Here is a 17,992-nt window from a genome sequence, read left to right on the forward strand (position 1 = left end):
TATGAAAAGTATCATAATAATAGTGACAAACTGCTGTTTAACCCATGCAAAGTTTGGAAGCCAGTTGGTTAACCAAGACCAATCAAGTCCTTCCCTTTCTTTAGTTCCTGTGGTCAGATCACGTATCTGTTTAATTTTCTCTTCAATGATTTCAGAATTAGCAGTTTTGAAGCAACAGATTCCTTGAAATTCTTCACATCCATTATTATGTCTTAACAACAAATAGTCAATTCTGCCCTATTCTCCGAAGTAGCCTGTCTAAGCTGACCTTCATCTATAGCTGACAATGCTTGTGAAGTATAATTCATATTCTTCACTAAGGCACAGTCTTCATTGTCTGATAATTCATTGCAACTCCAACTCCCAGGGCTAAAAAGGCTGTTGCTGAGATTTCAGCTGGACTAAAAAGCATTATTTCAGACTCATAAGTGTCATCCAGCTGATGGGCTGATTGTTTAACATGTTTGTTACGTTTATTCTGACTCTCAGGTGTATTAAAATTTGGGATTATTAGACCCTGGTTGTATCCTAACCCTTAAAGTGCTAATGGGAGTGCCTCTGGCCATTTCATAGAAGTCTCCTGGCATATCTTGCTTATCTGTCATTTCAAAGTTTGAGTCATCCTTTCTACCTACCCACTTGATTGCAGTGTCTATGGTGTGTGTAGATCCCATTGAATTCCTAGGACCTGGTTCAACCTATAGATTACTACCTTTGTCCCAACCCACGAGTTTTTGCCTTTTTCTTCCGATTCTCCCCTCAGGGCCGGGGCCGGGGTGGGGCTTGAGAGAGCACGGCATCCAACAGGTTTCTTTGTCACCGTCTGAGGCCAAACCATGACAGCTGGTAAGATTTGCAATGCGTTATTGCCATTTTTTTGGGTTTTTGCACATCCTGAAGAAGTTGCAAAATTTCTTCCTTATGTTTAATTGGTGATCCCTGAGCTAATAATAATTCCCTCTCTTTCCAGATCACCCCATGAGCATGTACCACTCCAAACGCATATTTGGAGCCTGTCCAGATGTTGACTCTTTTTCCTTCGGCTATCTTCAGGGCTTGTTGTAACGCAATCAGTTCTGCCTTATGGGCAGGGCCTCCACTTTTATTACCCCCTGTAGTTGTGACAACTGCGTATCCAGCCATCCATTTCCCTTCTCGAGCTAAACTGCTCCCATCTTTGAACAGCTCTAATTCTGGATTACACAGTAGTTCATCCTTGAGGTCTTCTCTGCTGGAATACACCTGCTCAATATTTTGCAAGCAGTCATTATTTAATTGCTCATCATCTTTCACCTCAGAACTCAGAAACATAGCTGGATTTTGGGCGGTGGTGGTTTTCAGCTCCACATCTCGGTCCAATAAAACAATTTGATTTTTGAGCACACGGCTTGGTGATAGCCAGTGTCCCCCGTTTTGTTCCAGGATGGAGGACTGCGTGGGACAAACATAGTGATCTTCTGTCTGAGAGCTAGCTTCCTGGCCTCCTAGATCAAGAGTACAGTGACTACGATTCACACCCAGGCCACCTCTGGTTCACGTTGTCCAATTGTTTAGAAAAATACCCCACCAGTCATTTTCAAGGCCCCAGCTTTTGAACCAGCACTCCCAAGGTGAGATGTTGGTGCTTGTACATGAACAGTTCAAAGGGCTTGGGTAAATCTGATGATCCCAGTGCAGGGCCTGACATCAATGCTTTCTTCAGTTCTCTGAACATTGTTTGACACTGAATGCAATGAGTCAGTAAATGCTTCTCTGTAGATCCCCCTTCATGCAGGGGCTTTACCAATAGTCCATGACTGGGTGTCCACAACCGACACCATCCAGTTGTACCCAGGAATTCTCTCAGGTCCCAAACAGTTCTAGGCTCTGGAGTTTGACAGACTGCCTCCTTTCTGTCAGTTCCTAATCTTTGTTGTCCTCTTAGAATCTCAAATCCCAAACAGATTACTACTTCTTTTCCTACCAGGGCCTTCCCTTTAGACACGCAGTAAGACCCATGGCCCAAGAAATTCAGTAGGCCTAGAATAATCTCTAAACAGTTTTGTTGGGTTCTGCTGCCACTAGAATGATGTCATCCTCGTACTGCAATATTTTGCCAATTGATTTCCAAATATTGTTGGACTATTCTTGAACCCTTGGCACAATACAGTCCAGGTGAGTTGCATTTTGCATCCGGTTGAAGGACTTTCCCATTCAAAAGCAAATATCATCTGGCAACTTTTATCCAGCAGTGTGCAGAAGAAAGCATCCTTAAGATCAAGGACCATAAACTGCTTATATTCCTCTCAGAGATGTTAACACGGTGTATGTGTTGGCTACTACTAGATGTATATCTTGGGTAATCTGTTTTACAGCTCTTAAATCCTGAACTAACCTATAATCTGTACCATTCTGCTTTTTCACTGGCAAAATCGGAGCATTATATTCTGACTCCCATTCTACCAAAATTTTTAAAATTTTGTCATTAACCCTTCTAAACCTTTTCTTCCTTCCGGTTTGATAGGATGCTGGTTTTGCCTTACCCCTCTGGGTCCTGGTTTCAGAATGATCTTTGCCGGACCTGCCAGTTCTGATTGTCCTGGAACTTTGTTGGCCCAGACAGAGGTGTCACTGCATCCTCCACCTCTGCTGGAATTTCCTCCCACCTCCACTGAACAGTCTGTAACATAAAAATCCCCGCTCTCACAGCCTTTGATTCTGGTATCAACAGTTTTACTTGTCCTTCCTTATAAGTATTTGTGCATCCAATTTACTCAACAAATCCCTCCCCATGAGGGGCACTGGACATTCAGGCATATATATTCACCAATTTGGTGAACCATCCACTGCTTTCCCAATTTGAATCTTAGAGGTCTCAAAAAGGGCCAGTTTTGCTGTTTTCCCATAGCACCAACACCACTTACAGTCTCACAGTCAAGGCTGCTTTTACAAATATTAAATAGAGAATCAGTAGAATTTTACCAAATGAGTTCCCCTCCCGCTCCCAATTCCTCTGTAGCCTCCTCTACCTCCCCAGGCCCCATTCACTCTTCCCAGAGCAACTCCAGTCAATGTGGCAATGAATCTCCCCTCTCTTTGATTCTCCCTGCAGGCCTGGTGGGTCTCCTTCTCCTTTTCTCTGTTATTATAGACCATCCAAACCACCTCCAACAGTTTTCCCAGATCCCTCGAATCTGCTCCTTCTAACTTTTGGAGTTTCTTCCGTTTATCTGGGGCAGATTGTCCCATAAAAATATAGGCTAATTGCACATTCTCTTCCGGCTTCTTGGGGTCCAAGTTCGTAAGTGTCCCAGCAGTATTCTTTAGCCATTCCATAAAGACAATTTTGACTGATTAACTGCTTTTGGCATAGCATGTCTTATTCTGAATAGCAACCATCTCTGGTATCTGGTTAAGAGTCCCCAGGGTCCCAGTTGATTAGGGTCCCACCCCAGGATGGTAGTAGGAAAATTCTGATGTACCATTCCCTGCAGGTCCCCGTAACGCATGTGTCCCCTCTGCCCGTTTCCAGGCTACACTCAATACCATGCTTTTCTCTGTGCTGTCCAGTAATGTTTCCAAAATCACCTGCAGATCATTCCAGTCGGAGTCCTGGGTTCTAATAATAGTCTCAGATATCTTAGCCACTTTCTCCAGATCTTCCCTATAAACTCCTGCTGTTTCCTTCCATGGCCACAGGTTCGTTATTGAGGACAGTACCTTTACTGTTACCGGACTGTTATTTCTGACTCCTTGTCTCAATGGAACCTGAATAACCCCCTCCTGTCTACCCCTGGTTCTGCCTGCAATTGGGCTAAATCCCTCTGCCCCCTCAAACTGCCCTTCCCCTTCCCGGCTGTGGCTTCCTCTTGCCTTTCCCCCATCCTCCTGGCCCAAATCCTCTTCCCCTTTGTCTTGGGGCCACCATTAACACTAAATCATCCTCCTCCCTCTCACGTTTGAGATGTATTTTCCCAATGCTACATGCAGAACAACATCTCCTCAGGTTTTTATTCCCCCTTTCTTTTTCCAGTGCCAGGACCATAGGGTCCTGTGGAGTTTGCCCACAATCCTTCTGCCACTCTGGGTGGTTTCCTAAAGTGAAAAACAAATCTACATATGGTACTTCATCCCACCAAAATAACTTAAGATGTAAAATTGTATTATATTTTAACGTCCCATTCCTTGGCCATTTTTCTTGATCTTCTAAAATATAGAACAGCCACCAATTATTACAATACTCAATCAGTTGTTTCCCCATGAGGGCGTCCCCTCCTACTTGTTTCCAGTGTTTCAATATGCAACCTAAAGGAGATTTCTTTAAGATCTCCCCTTCTGAAAGGGCTTGTTACCCATTATAGGATAACACTCAACAAGTAGAACATCTGCACTTACATAATGTAGGCCTGGGATGGACTCAGGGACACCTTATTGAGCACACCCAAGATTCCTGCCCTGCTGTTGAAGAGATCAAAGCCCAGCTCTGCCAGAATCCTTGAAATACAGCCCCAAACAGCAAGTGTGAGCTCTCTCGCTCTCTCCCTCCCTTTCTAACAAGGACTCTCTTGTCAATAAGGACTCCATCTCACTCTGCGGTGCCTCCATCCCCTGCCTGCCTCTGCCCAGGTGCTGCTGCTTCAGAGGTTCCCCGATCCATGAGGTGCTGAGATTAAATTTGTTCTTTGCCTTTCATCTGTGGTTTGTGGTTCTTCCTGTGTCCTGCCTGCATCAGCTCACACCCCTGCCCAAACCGTTACTTGAAGCGGGGTGGAGGGGACACACCAGACAGGACAAACCCGCCGTGCAGTAAGGGCAGACATCTTGTACTGTATGGAAATACCCTATGTTGAACATCGAGATCTTTTCCCCCAAAAGCTCTGTTCTTCCCTCTCCCCAGAGGGGAGACCAAAGCAAACTGAAGGACAGCTCTGATACTGAGTCAAGTTCATGGCTGGACAGATCAGTCTGATCAGTGAAGGTCACACTGGAGGAAAATCTAACATGCATTTGACTTCCCAAGCAGGCACAGATTGACTATATTCCATGAATTCAGTCAGACCAAATGGATCATGCACGCACAGCTCAATCGCAGAAGAGCTGAAGGAGCAGCAGCTTGACACTGAATGGGAGTGTGGTGAGAAAGACTGAGGGACGGCTTATTTATTGTAAAACCAGAAGAGCAAATCCTAAATTCACAGAAGGCTGTTTATATCTTTGATATTTGGGACAGTGTTTTAGCTGTTTTGTTAGTCAGAACGATCCTATTAAAACCCAAACAATTTTAATAACAGCCAAAATAAGTAAGGTGGAAACAAATAACCACACAAAGTAATAATTCATTAATAAAATGCCATTTTAATTACTTTTTTTACAAGGAATCCAGCTATACACTATAGAAAAATAAACACCAAAGGGACACTTTGCAACTTACAACACAGTGATGCAGGCACACTTCAGCTGTTAACGTAGTAGTAATTTCACACAAGAATGTAAAATATTGTTCTTAATTAAAAGTTATTTCCTCTTACAGTACTAAAATATAATAAAAAGAGTCATATAAAAATCGGACGCAAAAGCACTGCCCATTATTCAGTTGCAGAAGAGATCACAACTGCCTCCCTTCGGCATGGACCAACTCTGAAGGAAGCAATAACTCGGAGAGGTTCACAGTACAGACTTCAGAAGTGTTATCATCACTTTTTCATGTGTTTCTGGCGAGGTGGGCCTGGAACTTGTCCTAAATATAAATAAAACAAATGAATATTAGAAAGCTGTTTGTGTTATGAAGCAACCGGGTGCAGTTAGCGGCACATCATTTCGTCAATGGGCTTCATACGAGCTACGCTGAAGCAATTACCATTTTCATAAAGCACCCAGGAACAATGCAAAACAAGATTTGAAAGCTCACACCTCTGCCAAAGTGAACACTCACCATTAAGACCAGTGCTCAATCGCAGGCCGCCTTCACACATGGCCATGCAGCTGCTCACGTCAACCCCACCACCCTCATAATGACTCAATACCCATCCTGTTGCTGGACAACATCTTGTCACTCAGTAGGTGTTTTAATGTTCATTAGAAACTGGGAAACCATTTTGCTTACACCACTGTTCTAAAGGGTGCAACATCATTCTGTAATTCCCAACATCATCATTCTGGGAACATGAAAATTACAAGACCAGTACGCACTTTCCACAAAAATTGCTATTAATGGTGTCCCAGCTGTAGAATACTTAGCATAAAGCAAACCACCTTATTTCTAAGAAATGCTGTCAGGTTTCAATTCTAAAATTTGTTTCCTCTCTCTGCATCTGCCATAAACAACTGCAGGATTTGGAAAAAAAACCCACAAAGTCACTGTATTAAGGTTTCTAGGTAAAATCCTGCTGAGAACAGTATCACAGTTCCCACGTGGAACTGTCACTGCAGCTGTTGAATTTAGTGATACTAGCAAGACTGGGATTTGTAAGCAAAGTTAGCCTTTTTTGTTTGATTGGGTTTTAAACTTTTTTTTTTTTTTTAATTAGATCAACTCAGAGCAGCAGAAAACAGGCAGTGTTTTAGACTTTCCCCAGAGCTGCTGCCCAGCTATACCAAAGCTCCTGTGAATGTTGACAAAGACAAGATTCCTCTCTTCCTAGAGAAACACATAATTTTAAAGCTTAATTTTTCAAAGTTAACAGTAAATACATGTTAGGAATGCAACGTCATCATAAAAAAATTGCCTCAGAAATTAACTTAAGTCATTATTTTTCCAAAAGCAGGAAAGTCAGTAAGTCACACTTCATAATGCCTTTTACAGATTGTGGAGAACCAAGTGCAAACAATACAGCACCTCTACCAAAGAGATGAAATGTTCAGATCTGGTACTGCTGAGGAGCCAGCGCAGAAGCTACTTAAATGAGCATCTGCAGTGACTGCAGGGCCAAGACTCACAATTTAATACTGTGATCAGGGATTTAATCTCCACCTCTTCTCCCATAAAAACCACCACAGAAATGATCTGCTGACCAGCACTAAGAGTACTGGTGACTGGAAGAGATTTTCCAGGTATGGTCAAATATTTTTCTCATCTTGGCACAATCATTATAAAGCGACACTTCTTCAGGCAAAAGCAGAAGACAATTACGGGAGGCAAGTCTGCCTGGGAAACATGACAATGTTATGCTTCGGTGAAAGAAATCTAAGATGTGCATGTGCAATGTGTGAAGAGATCCCCGTGGCCCTCCCATAGCACCACAGCCAAGTATCTACCTTGGAATCTTTTCAGCTTTTGGCTGAAATCATGGGAACTCAAGAGTCGTGGCTGGTGGAAAAAAGTAATCAGTGCTTGCCTAGAGATCAAGGACCTGACCCAAAGGTAGCATGATGAAGTAAATTGATTGTGTGGATGAGCAGCCAGAAGGAACACGGGAAAGGAAGCAGCAATAGCAGATGAAAAGGATAAAGGCTGGATGAAAACACCAATGGCATTATCTCACCTGGTGGTCCACACTAGCTCAGACCAACACAACCCTGGATGGGTGAAGCAAGCTTTGGGGAAGATGCTCCAAAGACCTCCACACAGGAGGCAGCGCTGGAGCTTTGTGCTTCTCCCTTGGCCTAGACGAAGCTATCTATGTGTGATACAGATGTGGACCACGGTCACCACCATCCCATCCCTATCAGTGATTTGAGCTCCCGTGGGTGCCCTCCCCCAGGAGCACGGCTTTCCCTGGCACAGCTGCGGCGTGGGCCGAGCGCACCGGCTCTGTGTGCACCCGAGTATAGATATTGTGTTGCTGTTTGATGTACGTTGCTGCCCTGTGGTGGGAAGAGAGACAGCAGGAGTCTGCCCCTGCCACAGAATGGTCACACCTATAAACAGGAAACAAGTCATCTGCAGATTTGGTCTGGCAGAAATGACACAGCAGCCGCAAGTCCAGCTCTGTTTTCATAATCCAGAGATACTAATACACTGGAGAAGGCTTAGACAGGAGTCTCAAGAATAGCAAAACATTAGAAAACACATCTAATTATATCTTGATAGGAGATGATTTGAGGATGACATGATGACAGTTTATAAGTTCTTCCTTGGCACATGGAATTTCCATGATTTAACTAAGACATAACAAGAGTGAGTAACTAGAGTATTAGTTGAAGTAAACACAGTCTAAAAATTAGTTGGCATTGTTTATGATAACAAAGATAAGTGCCACCACAAACCTTTGTATGCTCTTCAATCAATCTTAGAACTAGACGGCTGTTTTTACCAGCCTCCAATTTATTATGTTTTTTTAAAATCTGCTATGGAATATAAGGAAGCAGTAAATGAGGGAAGTTTTATAGTTTGTGCTGCAGAGAAAGTCCTGCTCAGCTATTACAATGGTTCTCTTTGACTTTAAAGCAAATTAACTCTATACACAACTTCATTTAAACTGCAACATTTGCTTATTTAGACTTGGTAACAGGAGGGGTTGGAAATCATATGAAATTATTCAGCCTTATCGCTGAAGAATTTCACTAAGAACTTCTTCTGAGAAATGCTTTACCTTGATTAGTTTTAGATATGATTCATAAAAAGGTTTCATTTCAGAGACTTGCTTAATTTTTTCTCCTCTTCCCCCTCCCCAAATAATTAAAATTGTTCATTAAAATGATGCTCTTTACACAGTGTAAGTGTTATAAGCAGTATGTTGGAAGAACCTTGCAAAAAGCAGCCCAGGCTGCTGGCAGCTGTGAGGGGTGACAAGGTGGTTGTTACCTGGCTGCGCGCCCCCCAGTCTCTGCTGGATGACCTCCAGGCGGTGGATGTACTCCGTTAGCGACCGTTCAGGGTCCTGAGCAGGCACAAGTGACTTTTCTGAAGCTGGACTTGGGGATGGATGCAATCTTAAAAGGAAAACAAATTATTTTCTTCTTCTCATGCTATACTTTTAGATAGATATAACTAGGTTACATTCATACAGACAGTAATTCAGTGCAAAGCAAACTAAAACAACAGTAAAAACAACCACCACCAAAAAGTTACGTATAAAACAACACAGACCAGGGATCTGTGTATACAGGGGAGTTAGAAGAAGGGATGTTTTGATATAAGCTGGAGTATCTATGAATCTCTGTCTATTGATATGCACCACAAAGTCCCACAGGTAAGCAAGCTGCAGCCAGCGGCAAGTCCAAATGACAAGTGAGAAAAGACCCATTTCTGGAGAGAAGAACTAGAAAGCACCGTGCCACAGCCAGGCATGTCCTCTGCTGTTCTGCAGGTAAAATGCTATTGTGAAGGACAAGGTTGAAAAGTGAGACCATTTAGATGGTACACTGTTGCCTTTTGGGACATTAACAACAAGTTTCAAATATCAGCAGAAATATACATTGAAGGGACACTGCAAAACACACTCCTATGTGGATTTAGGATTTATACCTTTCCTTGCACTTTTTAATTAGCAGAAGGTAGTTCCTATCCATCCCTTCTCTCTGCATAGGTTACGTGATGCCTGTTGCTGCTTTTGTTTCCTAGTGAAGCTCTCTCAGGTTCACATTAGACTTCAGCTACCACTAACCCAGTCACACAGAGTAATCTGTCAGGGCCTACCCTTGTTCCAGATGTCTTTTTTTTGATAGGTAAGCTGCCAGCTACTGCTTCTGGCTGTCAAATGCAGATATGTGCTGTGACAGAGGAACAGGGTGGGGAAGAAATAAGTCTTATGGGAAATGCTTGCAGGTCACAGAATCCCAGAATGCCATGGGGTTGGAAGGGACCTCTGGAGATCATCCAGTCCAACCCCCTGCCAGAGCAGGGCCACCCAGAGCAGGTCCCACAGGAACGTGTCCAGGCAGGTTTTGAATGTCTCCAGAGAAGGAGACTCCACCACCAGTTCCTCCTCATGTTTAGATAGAGCTTCTTCTATTCAAGTTTGTGCCCATTTCCTCTTGTCCTGTCCCTGGGCACCACTGAAAAAAGACCAGCCCCATCCTCCTGACACCCACCCTTTAAGTATTTATAAGCATTGATCAGATCCCCCCCTCAGCCTTCTCTTCTCCAGACCAAAAAGACCCAAGTCCCTCAGCCTCTCCTCATAAGAGAAATGTTCTAGACTCCTAATCATCTTTGTAGCCTCTGCTGGACCCTCTCCAGCAGTTCCCTGTCCTTCTGGAACTGGGGAGCCCAGAACTGGTCCCAGTGCTCCAGATGGGGCCTCCCCAGGGCAGAGCAGAGGGGCAGGATGACCAGGATGACCTCCCTCCACCTGCTGCTCACACTCTTCCCGATGCTCCCCAGGATGCCATTGGCCTTCTTGGCCACAAGGGCCCATTGCTGGCTCCTGGGCATCCTGTTGTCCACCAGGACTCTTGGGTCTTTTTCCTCAGAGCTGCTCTCCAGCAGGTCACCCCCAGCCTGTACTGATCTCTAACTCTCCAAAATGTTTTGCTGAATTCCATCAAAACAGAACACTACATGTCCTTCTTGACAATCACTGTCCTGTCCTCTAAATTAGTCAGCACTTTTAAAAGCCGTAAAATAATTTGGAGCATGTGCTGTCTTTGCATACCCCTAGATCACCACAGCTACTCCCTCACTAGTTTGGGTTTTTTTAATGAAGAAAATTCTTGCCTGCTGGTTAAAGTTTCTAATTTTGCAAGGAGGTTAATAAACAAAGAAGGCATCCCAAGCTGATGGGACTGAGAACAGCTACTTTCAACTCCTAAAAATCCTTACTTTAAGGAGGAAGCCACATAAAAGGAGTGACTTGGGAAAAGAGATGCTACACACAGTAATAGACTATAAAATACCTGAAGTTATTCTGGGTCCCTGGGAGTGGGGAGGTCAGTAAAGACTGAAGGCCACCTTCCTCCAACTTATGCACAGAGATGCAGCTCAGGCATTGTCTTAGCAGCACTGTGCAGAACATCACCCGTGACATTCAACCCAGCAACAAGTCTCTGAGGTTGTATTTCAGTGCAGAACTGGACATAATTAATGAAAAACTGCAACAGCACACACCCCACAAGTTCTCCACCTCCCATTCTGTGTGCAGAGAGTCTAAAGGTGGCCAACACTAATGCAATATTGTAGGGGAGCTGCTTCCACAGGATGCTTAGAAATTAATCTCCAACTTGGATGGCAAAAGCAACACATAGCCATTAAAAATTCTGTAGCCTGTCCAAATTAAATTTGGGAACACAACTAGGAATGCTCTTAGTCCAAGAATGTCAGACATGCTTAAAACAAATGAGAAGTTTTCTTCTCTTGTAGCATTCCAAAAGAAATAAAGCATTTACCAGATCCAAGAAAACAAATTCCTCTTCTTGTTCAAGGACCTCTTCCAATAAGAGGTTACATTTTTATGATAGACTGTCCGTCAGGGGGGCTGACACGGGCAGCGACGGCAGACTGACCTGTGGTGTGAGCTGTAGGAGGCTCTGGGGAAATGGCTCACAAATCTTGCAGAGCTGGTTCTGTGGCAGAGCCCCGTGTCCCTGGTCGGGGGAGACCCCAGCTGAACAGCTTGGGGCTGCTGCTCTTTCAGAATTTCTGTTCTGGCACCGGACGCTGTGTTAAATATGAAACAGTTAAAAAACTACACACTGGAACCATTCAAAACAGGCTATCATACAAAACAGGCATACATACAGGCTATATATACACAGCAGAATACAATTGTTTTAAATGCAGCTAAAATACACTTCCTATAGCTGACTGCTTTATTGCTTTGGTTTTTTGTTTGTTTGAAACAGATTTAACAGAATAGAAATTTTCATGTCAAACAACTCCTTCCTACAAATGGAAAACGTGCATTATTTTATTTCTCCGGACTTGTTTTTTTCAGTAGCCATTGCTATATCCACACAGGGGATGTTCCAATATACACAAAGTATTTTTTCAAGAAATTTTAATACTTGTTGCTTGCTCAAACTAGATGCTACTTACAGTCTGCAACTTTAGAGACAGCAGAGAAAGGAAGAGATTTTTTTGTTTGGTTTGTGGAGGTAGAGTGTTTTGTTTTCACTAAAAAAGAAAATTGCCTTTCGATAAGTCCCTCAAATCACAAAAAAAAAAAAAAAATAGTTGACTTACAGTCTGCAACTTTAGAGACAGCAGAGAAAGGAAGAGATTTTTTTGTTTGGTTTGTGGAGGTAGAGTGTTTTGTTTTCACTAAAAAAGAAAATTGCCTTTCGATAAGTCCCTCAAATCACAAAAAAAAAAAAAAAAATTAACGAGGCTTACAGGATGCTATTATGTAGTGGGGTAGAAAGTTCAAGATGTATCTCAGGATTCAAGTTCAAGAATAACACCACAGTGGTTTTATGTAGGAAGTTGGGTTTTTTTAAAATAAGTATTTCCAGCAATTTAGAACAGTGAAAATTATGTAGTACTAGGTAACAAAAAATACACTATTTAATCTGAATTTTTGTTTAGTGTTAAAAAGCTACAAGTAGTGGAATATTACCTAAAAGGGGTGCATTCAGATGTTTGTTTGAATTCTTGCAAACACATCCGTAAGTAACTCAAAGGAACACAGTCCTTACTGAATGCATCAGACCACCTACCCATCCACTCCACTGTCACTTCGATAGCACTTAATAAACTCCAGAGAAAATAGTTAGGGTATATCTGCCATCGGATTAAGTCTCTTCTGAACCTCTGGAACCACTTAGAAGGCCTTTTCACCTCTGGTAACACTAGTGAGTACACCACTTTAAGACTTATTTTGATACCACATGTATCCGTCTTAATACTATTCCAGTGGTATTTGTCCTTGACTTATTAATAACTCAAGGCATTAATTTCCATTACAGGTAGCTTCAAACTGTACCAAACTTAATTCTCTGATGAGTTTTATGAACACAGGACTCCGTTTCGCAGCTTCAGCAGTTGCAGTAAAGGGAGAAGAGAAGGAACCATTGTTGCAAATTATAAGTTCTGAAAGTTTTCAATTGTAATTTTTTTACAATATCCTTGTAAATTCTTAATCACTGTGTTCAGGAAATGGATAAAAACATTTGTGTGAACAGATAAACAGATTTTGCCACTTCTTCGGGTATTTTTTTATTTTTGTTTTTAAATGAAGCACAGCACTAAAGAGAAATTACGATTAAAACCAAAGAACTTGCCGAAAATGCTTACCTGTACTACCTCCTATACTGCGAGAAACGGTTTCACCCTGTGCACTCTTCCTGCTAACTTTATTCCACTTTTTCACCAAAAACTTTAACCTTAGTAACAAAATAAATTTGTACTATCATTAAAAATAAGCAAAAATACACCAAATGCAGTATCATTAAAAATAAGCAAAAACACACCAAATTTTAATATTAAACTCTTTGTTGGCATGAAACGTATTAAGCAACATAAGTAACAATCCTTGCAGGAATGGAGGAAGAATTCTTTAACTTCAGTCTTTAGAATAAAGGCTTATTCCATTTTATTCTACAGCAATCCTCTAACTGTTGGAAAGGCTTGCTTGTTTTGGCACAGCTCCTCCACTCAGTCCCGAATCTCTAGAGAGTTCTGTGGCAGCTCTTCCTGCCTCAGAGGAGTAGTTTGGAGGTCACTGTTCCTACATCCTTTGGAATTGCTATCATAGCACCCATGTCAAAGACAACAGCCTAAAGATATTCTGTGCCATCTCCTGAAAGTCTTAAATTTTTACTAGACAAGGGAATTGCTCAGAAGTAACCACTATTTTTTTTTTATTAAGTGGGCTCAAAAGCTATTATGAGATGGCCTATTGTCCCAAGTACAGCTAACAAAATCAATTTGAAAGAAATTGCCAGAGTATGATAGAATCACACCCAATGAAACACAGGCTACTGGATTAAAGAAACCCATGGCTGATGAGATGACCACATTCTGATACAAGACAGACTATCCAGTGAGTCCAAACAGACGAAAGGGTCAGACCTAAAAGGGCATCACTTTGTAAGGGTTGTGCACTGGTTCTCAAACGTGTTGCAGCTGGGTATCTCTCAAGACAAAAGCAGCTTTAGTTTAGTACTCACACAACTTAGCACTGACACCACGTATGAGACAGGGAGTGTTTTGGCTTTACCTTGACACTGCAACGATGGCCCTGACTGTGCATCTGAACCTGGTGAAAGGACGGGAACGTGATGCAGAATGCTGCAGGTCTGCAGGCGAGGGGTAAATCCCCATACGCGCGATCAGAGAGAGGGTTGCTTGCTCACAGTCCTGAAATCCACCAAGCAGCAGCAAGAGGTATTTCTTCTGATAAACTAGAGCCTTTCTAAAACTCTCTGCTCTAAGGTACTTCCTATATAATCTCTGCAACTGGAAAAAGAAAAAAAAAAGGAAAAAAGAAATACAATCCGTTACAACTTAGCTATGGAAAGCTCAAAAATGTTAGTTGCTTTTTCCAGCAGTATCTCCCACAACTTTGTTGTGCATAGGCACCTAAAACCTATTCTTTGCTTCACAAAATTGTAGAAAGCTATTTAATAAAGTATGGAAGCAGTGTACACTTATCCCTAAAATTAAATTTTGTGCAAGTATTTGTATAACACAGTCTGTGACTTGGCCAGTTTTGGTGCAAAGTCGTGGTATTACACTGGCAGTTTGGACATCATACGTGGAGATTTCTACCAAGTTTACCAAATTTCTGTAAGTTTATGAAGTCTTGGCTAGCCTAGAAAATTTTGGCACAGTTAGTGGTTGATGTGTAGAAACCCAACCACAAACACACTGTCTTCACATCAAGTATCTATACTGCAAACACAAGGGCAGCTGGAACAATTCTGTAGATAGCTAAAAACCAGAGCTTGAATTGTCAGACTGCCTTCAATCTCCCCAATGCTTCAAAGCAAAATTGTCATACTCAAAACAGTATTATTCTTTAACAAAGAAAATAACATCTGCTTTCAATAAACATTAACCAATAAGTATGTTGGGATAAGTGCCCATCTGACTTGATTACAAATAAATGAGTCAGAGGAATAAAAACTATTTAAGATTGGGGGAAAAAATAAAGATAATAGATGTTTGATATTTTCATGCTTAGACAAGAAATCTGAATTTCCCTCTCATTTAAGAGCAGAGATTCCAAAGAGCGAGGCTACGTTTTGTGCAAGTTCCTGTCTGACATTAAGAAAGTTAAAAAGGGACTTTTCTGATGTGGCACACATGGGGAGAGTGTTGCTAATTTAATATGCAGTTTATAAAACTGTTCATCTATAAAATCACTTTTTAAAACAGCAACTGAAAAAGACCACAGCAATAAGTGAAAGTTAAAGGCCATAATCTGACAGGTACTTCTATCCACAGAACTCTGAGCTGTACACGTCCGGGCTCTTCAGCAACAGCAAGCTTTATCATATTTATAAAAAAAAAAATAAAATAGAATTGCTGAGTTACCCGTTCTACATATGACATTAATCCCTTAGGCAATGCCCAAGAAAAATTACTAATAAGGACTGAAGTCCCCAGAGGTTTTTATGATCTTGAGTTGGTAACAGTTTTCACACAGCAAATCTGTTCAACAGGCAAGAGAGTGAAAGCAAACGAGTGCCAAAGGTTTAAATGACGTGCTAATGGCTACAAAGCTCCAGATAGCCCATGTGCAGGCCATCCTGATCATTTTACCTTAGGGCTGGAAGATTCTACCACTGGTTTGTTTTCAGTTTCAAGGGTTGCTTTAGCCTGTTCAGACTCAGCCTGTTTCAGTGCATTCTGCAAAATGTTTCTCTCTCGCTGCCAAGCATCTCTTCCCAGTTCTTGAACAAAGTCAGCATCATCCACGGATCTGATCTATAAAATAAACCCAAAGGAAGTGAGGTGTGATGGTTTTTGCACGTTACTTCCACAGCCAAACATCTCAAACCAAATAATATCCTAACTTTATGGAGGAAGTAAAGCATAAAAATAATGAGCCTGAAAACGAGCAGTGGCATTCAGGTGTTAAAAAGTAGGATGGGCAACTGAAACACAGGTGCAGCCCTTCTGAAAATGTATCAAATTAATTGTTAATCAAACCACCCCACCACCCCTTCTCTACAGATCTGTCTGATCACTTAATAAGAATCCCTTTAACCCTTTAATACCAGAAGCCTCTCAAACATTTTGAAATGGAAAAAAAAAAATAATCTGGCTTTCTTCAACATCCACACAGAGCACAGAAACTGGGAAGAAAGGTGTCTGTGTATATGGACACACAAAAGCATGTTATGTAGCACCTGCAGAAGTAAATTCTGAAAAGTCACATTCAATTCTAAGAAATTCAGTTTTGTGGTAAGTCATCTCTTGTAGGAATGAGACCCACAACTCCATGTCCCATTTTTTGTGGAAGTTCTGCCTTCATAACCTTCTTCATATTGACTATCAATGAAATGGTCAGCAGTTATATCAGTGCGTGATGCGGCAAATCACAACAGAGAGAAAAGATATTTTTTTGAAACAGTTAATGTTTTATCCCTTGAAATAAAATCTATATATATTAGAGGAGCCAGTGCACACAACCGACCCAAATTTCTCCTAGCAACTTTTTTTAGTACAACCTTATTAGGAGTTTGAACTTTGTCATAAGCAATGCAATATATACAATAACAAATGGGGATTCCAATGCTATCCGTACCTTCATGGCAGATAATCCACCTCTCTCTCTTTTGATGTTGCAGCTTTAAAACATCAGAAAGCAAACACTCTACACTTCTAATGTATTTAAAACTAGTTTAAAAATGCTTCACGAATCTAACGCCACCTTCAGTACTGTTTTGAAATTAGCTATTTATTTCTGTCCAAGTTAAAATCCTTGTCCTGTACTTACCAGCTACTTCACAGATGTTCTATACAATTTCAAGTTTTTACACTGAAGTTAGATAAACTAACATGCAGTTTTCACTGGTATGGCAGTTGTGCCATATTATACACAGAGATGGGTCAGAAGAGCATTTTGAGATCAAGGGCAGGGAGGAAAGGACTTCAGATACAAAACACATTTCAGGTAAGTATTACTAAAAATATTTCAAACATGGGGAAGAAAACCCATCTGTATCACTCTGAAGTGGAGGGAAGCTGCTTTATTTTGGCTTCCTCAGCAGCCATCCCAGCAAGGACTATGGTCCCACCATCCTACGCATTGTACAGACCTATAAAAGCTCAATCTGGAGGCAGCAACCGAAACAGCTAGTATCTGAAGGAGTTCTACATGATTCATCTACATGTTTGATTTCTACTGCACCAGTTGGCATTCGATTGACCAGTTTACTCCATAGTCATTTTGGCACAAATTTGTCATTATTTTGGCACTTTGCCACTTTCCTTGTCTAATAGCCTCCAATTTACTGCAACGTGAGGTAACAGCAGTAAATTCCTCTGGTCTCCAGAGCATGTGGCTCACTACCTTAAAGGAAGGAGAAATTCAGGGAGGAAACTGAAAGAAAAGGTGATTCTGGAAAAAATTAAAGCCTGAAAAGAGGGCAAAGAGGAGGGCCTTTGGTGCCCACAGGGGAAAGGATATTAAGCTAGGGTTTCTGCTCTGTAGTCTATAGAAAGGCATGTGTCTTAAGAGTGCTCCACTACACTCAACTTAAATCCCTTTACTTTATCTTGGTCACAGTCCCTGGACGAGGCAAAGTCTAGCCCAACAAGAGAAAGGACTGCTATTCTGTGTGGTATTTACTGGCTTCATGTTAAGAGGCCTGCTAATTGATGGTGATGAGAGGCTGGAAAACGTCTCCACAAAAAAGTTGTGAAAAGCATTTGCAACAGATTTTCTAATGCAGAAGACTTAATGGCATCAGAGGAAAACCAAACAACCCAAACTATTTCTTCTTCTCCAGTATAGTAATAACGTGGAGGGAGCCGAGCCAGAAAACCAGATTAACTCTGGAGGGAGTTCTGCTAAGTCAGATTTAAATAGGTTGTCTGGTTCTCCTCACAGGGTCTCTAAGCATTTTGTCCATAGCAGAGGTGTCTAAAGCTTTGCAAGAGGAAGGCTTAACCTAAACAACTCCATGAACACCTACTTGGGAAAAGGTTACATCCCCCTCCTGAAGGCTGAAGATGATCCAACTG

At 41.7% G+C, this 17,992-nt stretch overlaps 1 protein-coding gene across 1 annotated transcript in view; it reads right to left on the reverse strand.

Moving 5' to 3' along the window:
- Positions 1-5,314: 5,314 nt before the first annotated feature.
- Positions 5,315-17,992, reverse strand: part of PCNT (pericentrin) — a 97,387-nt gene continuing 84,709 nt past the window's right edge. The window contains exons 44-49 of the mRNA XM_014949236.1: positions 15,563-15,727; positions 14,016-14,254; positions 13,091-13,179; positions 11,362-11,515; positions 8,723-8,850; positions 5,315-5,716 (exon numbers count right to left, since the gene is read on the reverse strand). Of these exons, the coding sequence (XP_014804722.1) occupies positions 5,673-5,716; positions 8,723-8,850; positions 11,362-11,515; positions 13,091-13,179; positions 14,016-14,254; positions 15,563-15,727 (819 nt within the window). The 3' untranslated portion in view covers positions 5,315-5,672. The remainder of the gene's footprint in view (positions 5,717-8,722; positions 8,851-11,361; positions 11,516-13,090; positions 13,180-14,015; positions 14,255-15,562; positions 15,728-17,992) is intronic.

This window comes from Calidris pugnax, unplaced genomic scaffold (genome assembly GCF_001431845.1).
Source record: "Calidris pugnax isolate Ruff unplaced genomic scaffold, ASM143184v1 scaffold75, whole genome shotgun sequence".
NCBI classification, from domain to species: Eukaryota; Metazoa; Chordata; class Aves; order Charadriiformes; family Scolopacidae; genus Calidris; species Calidris pugnax.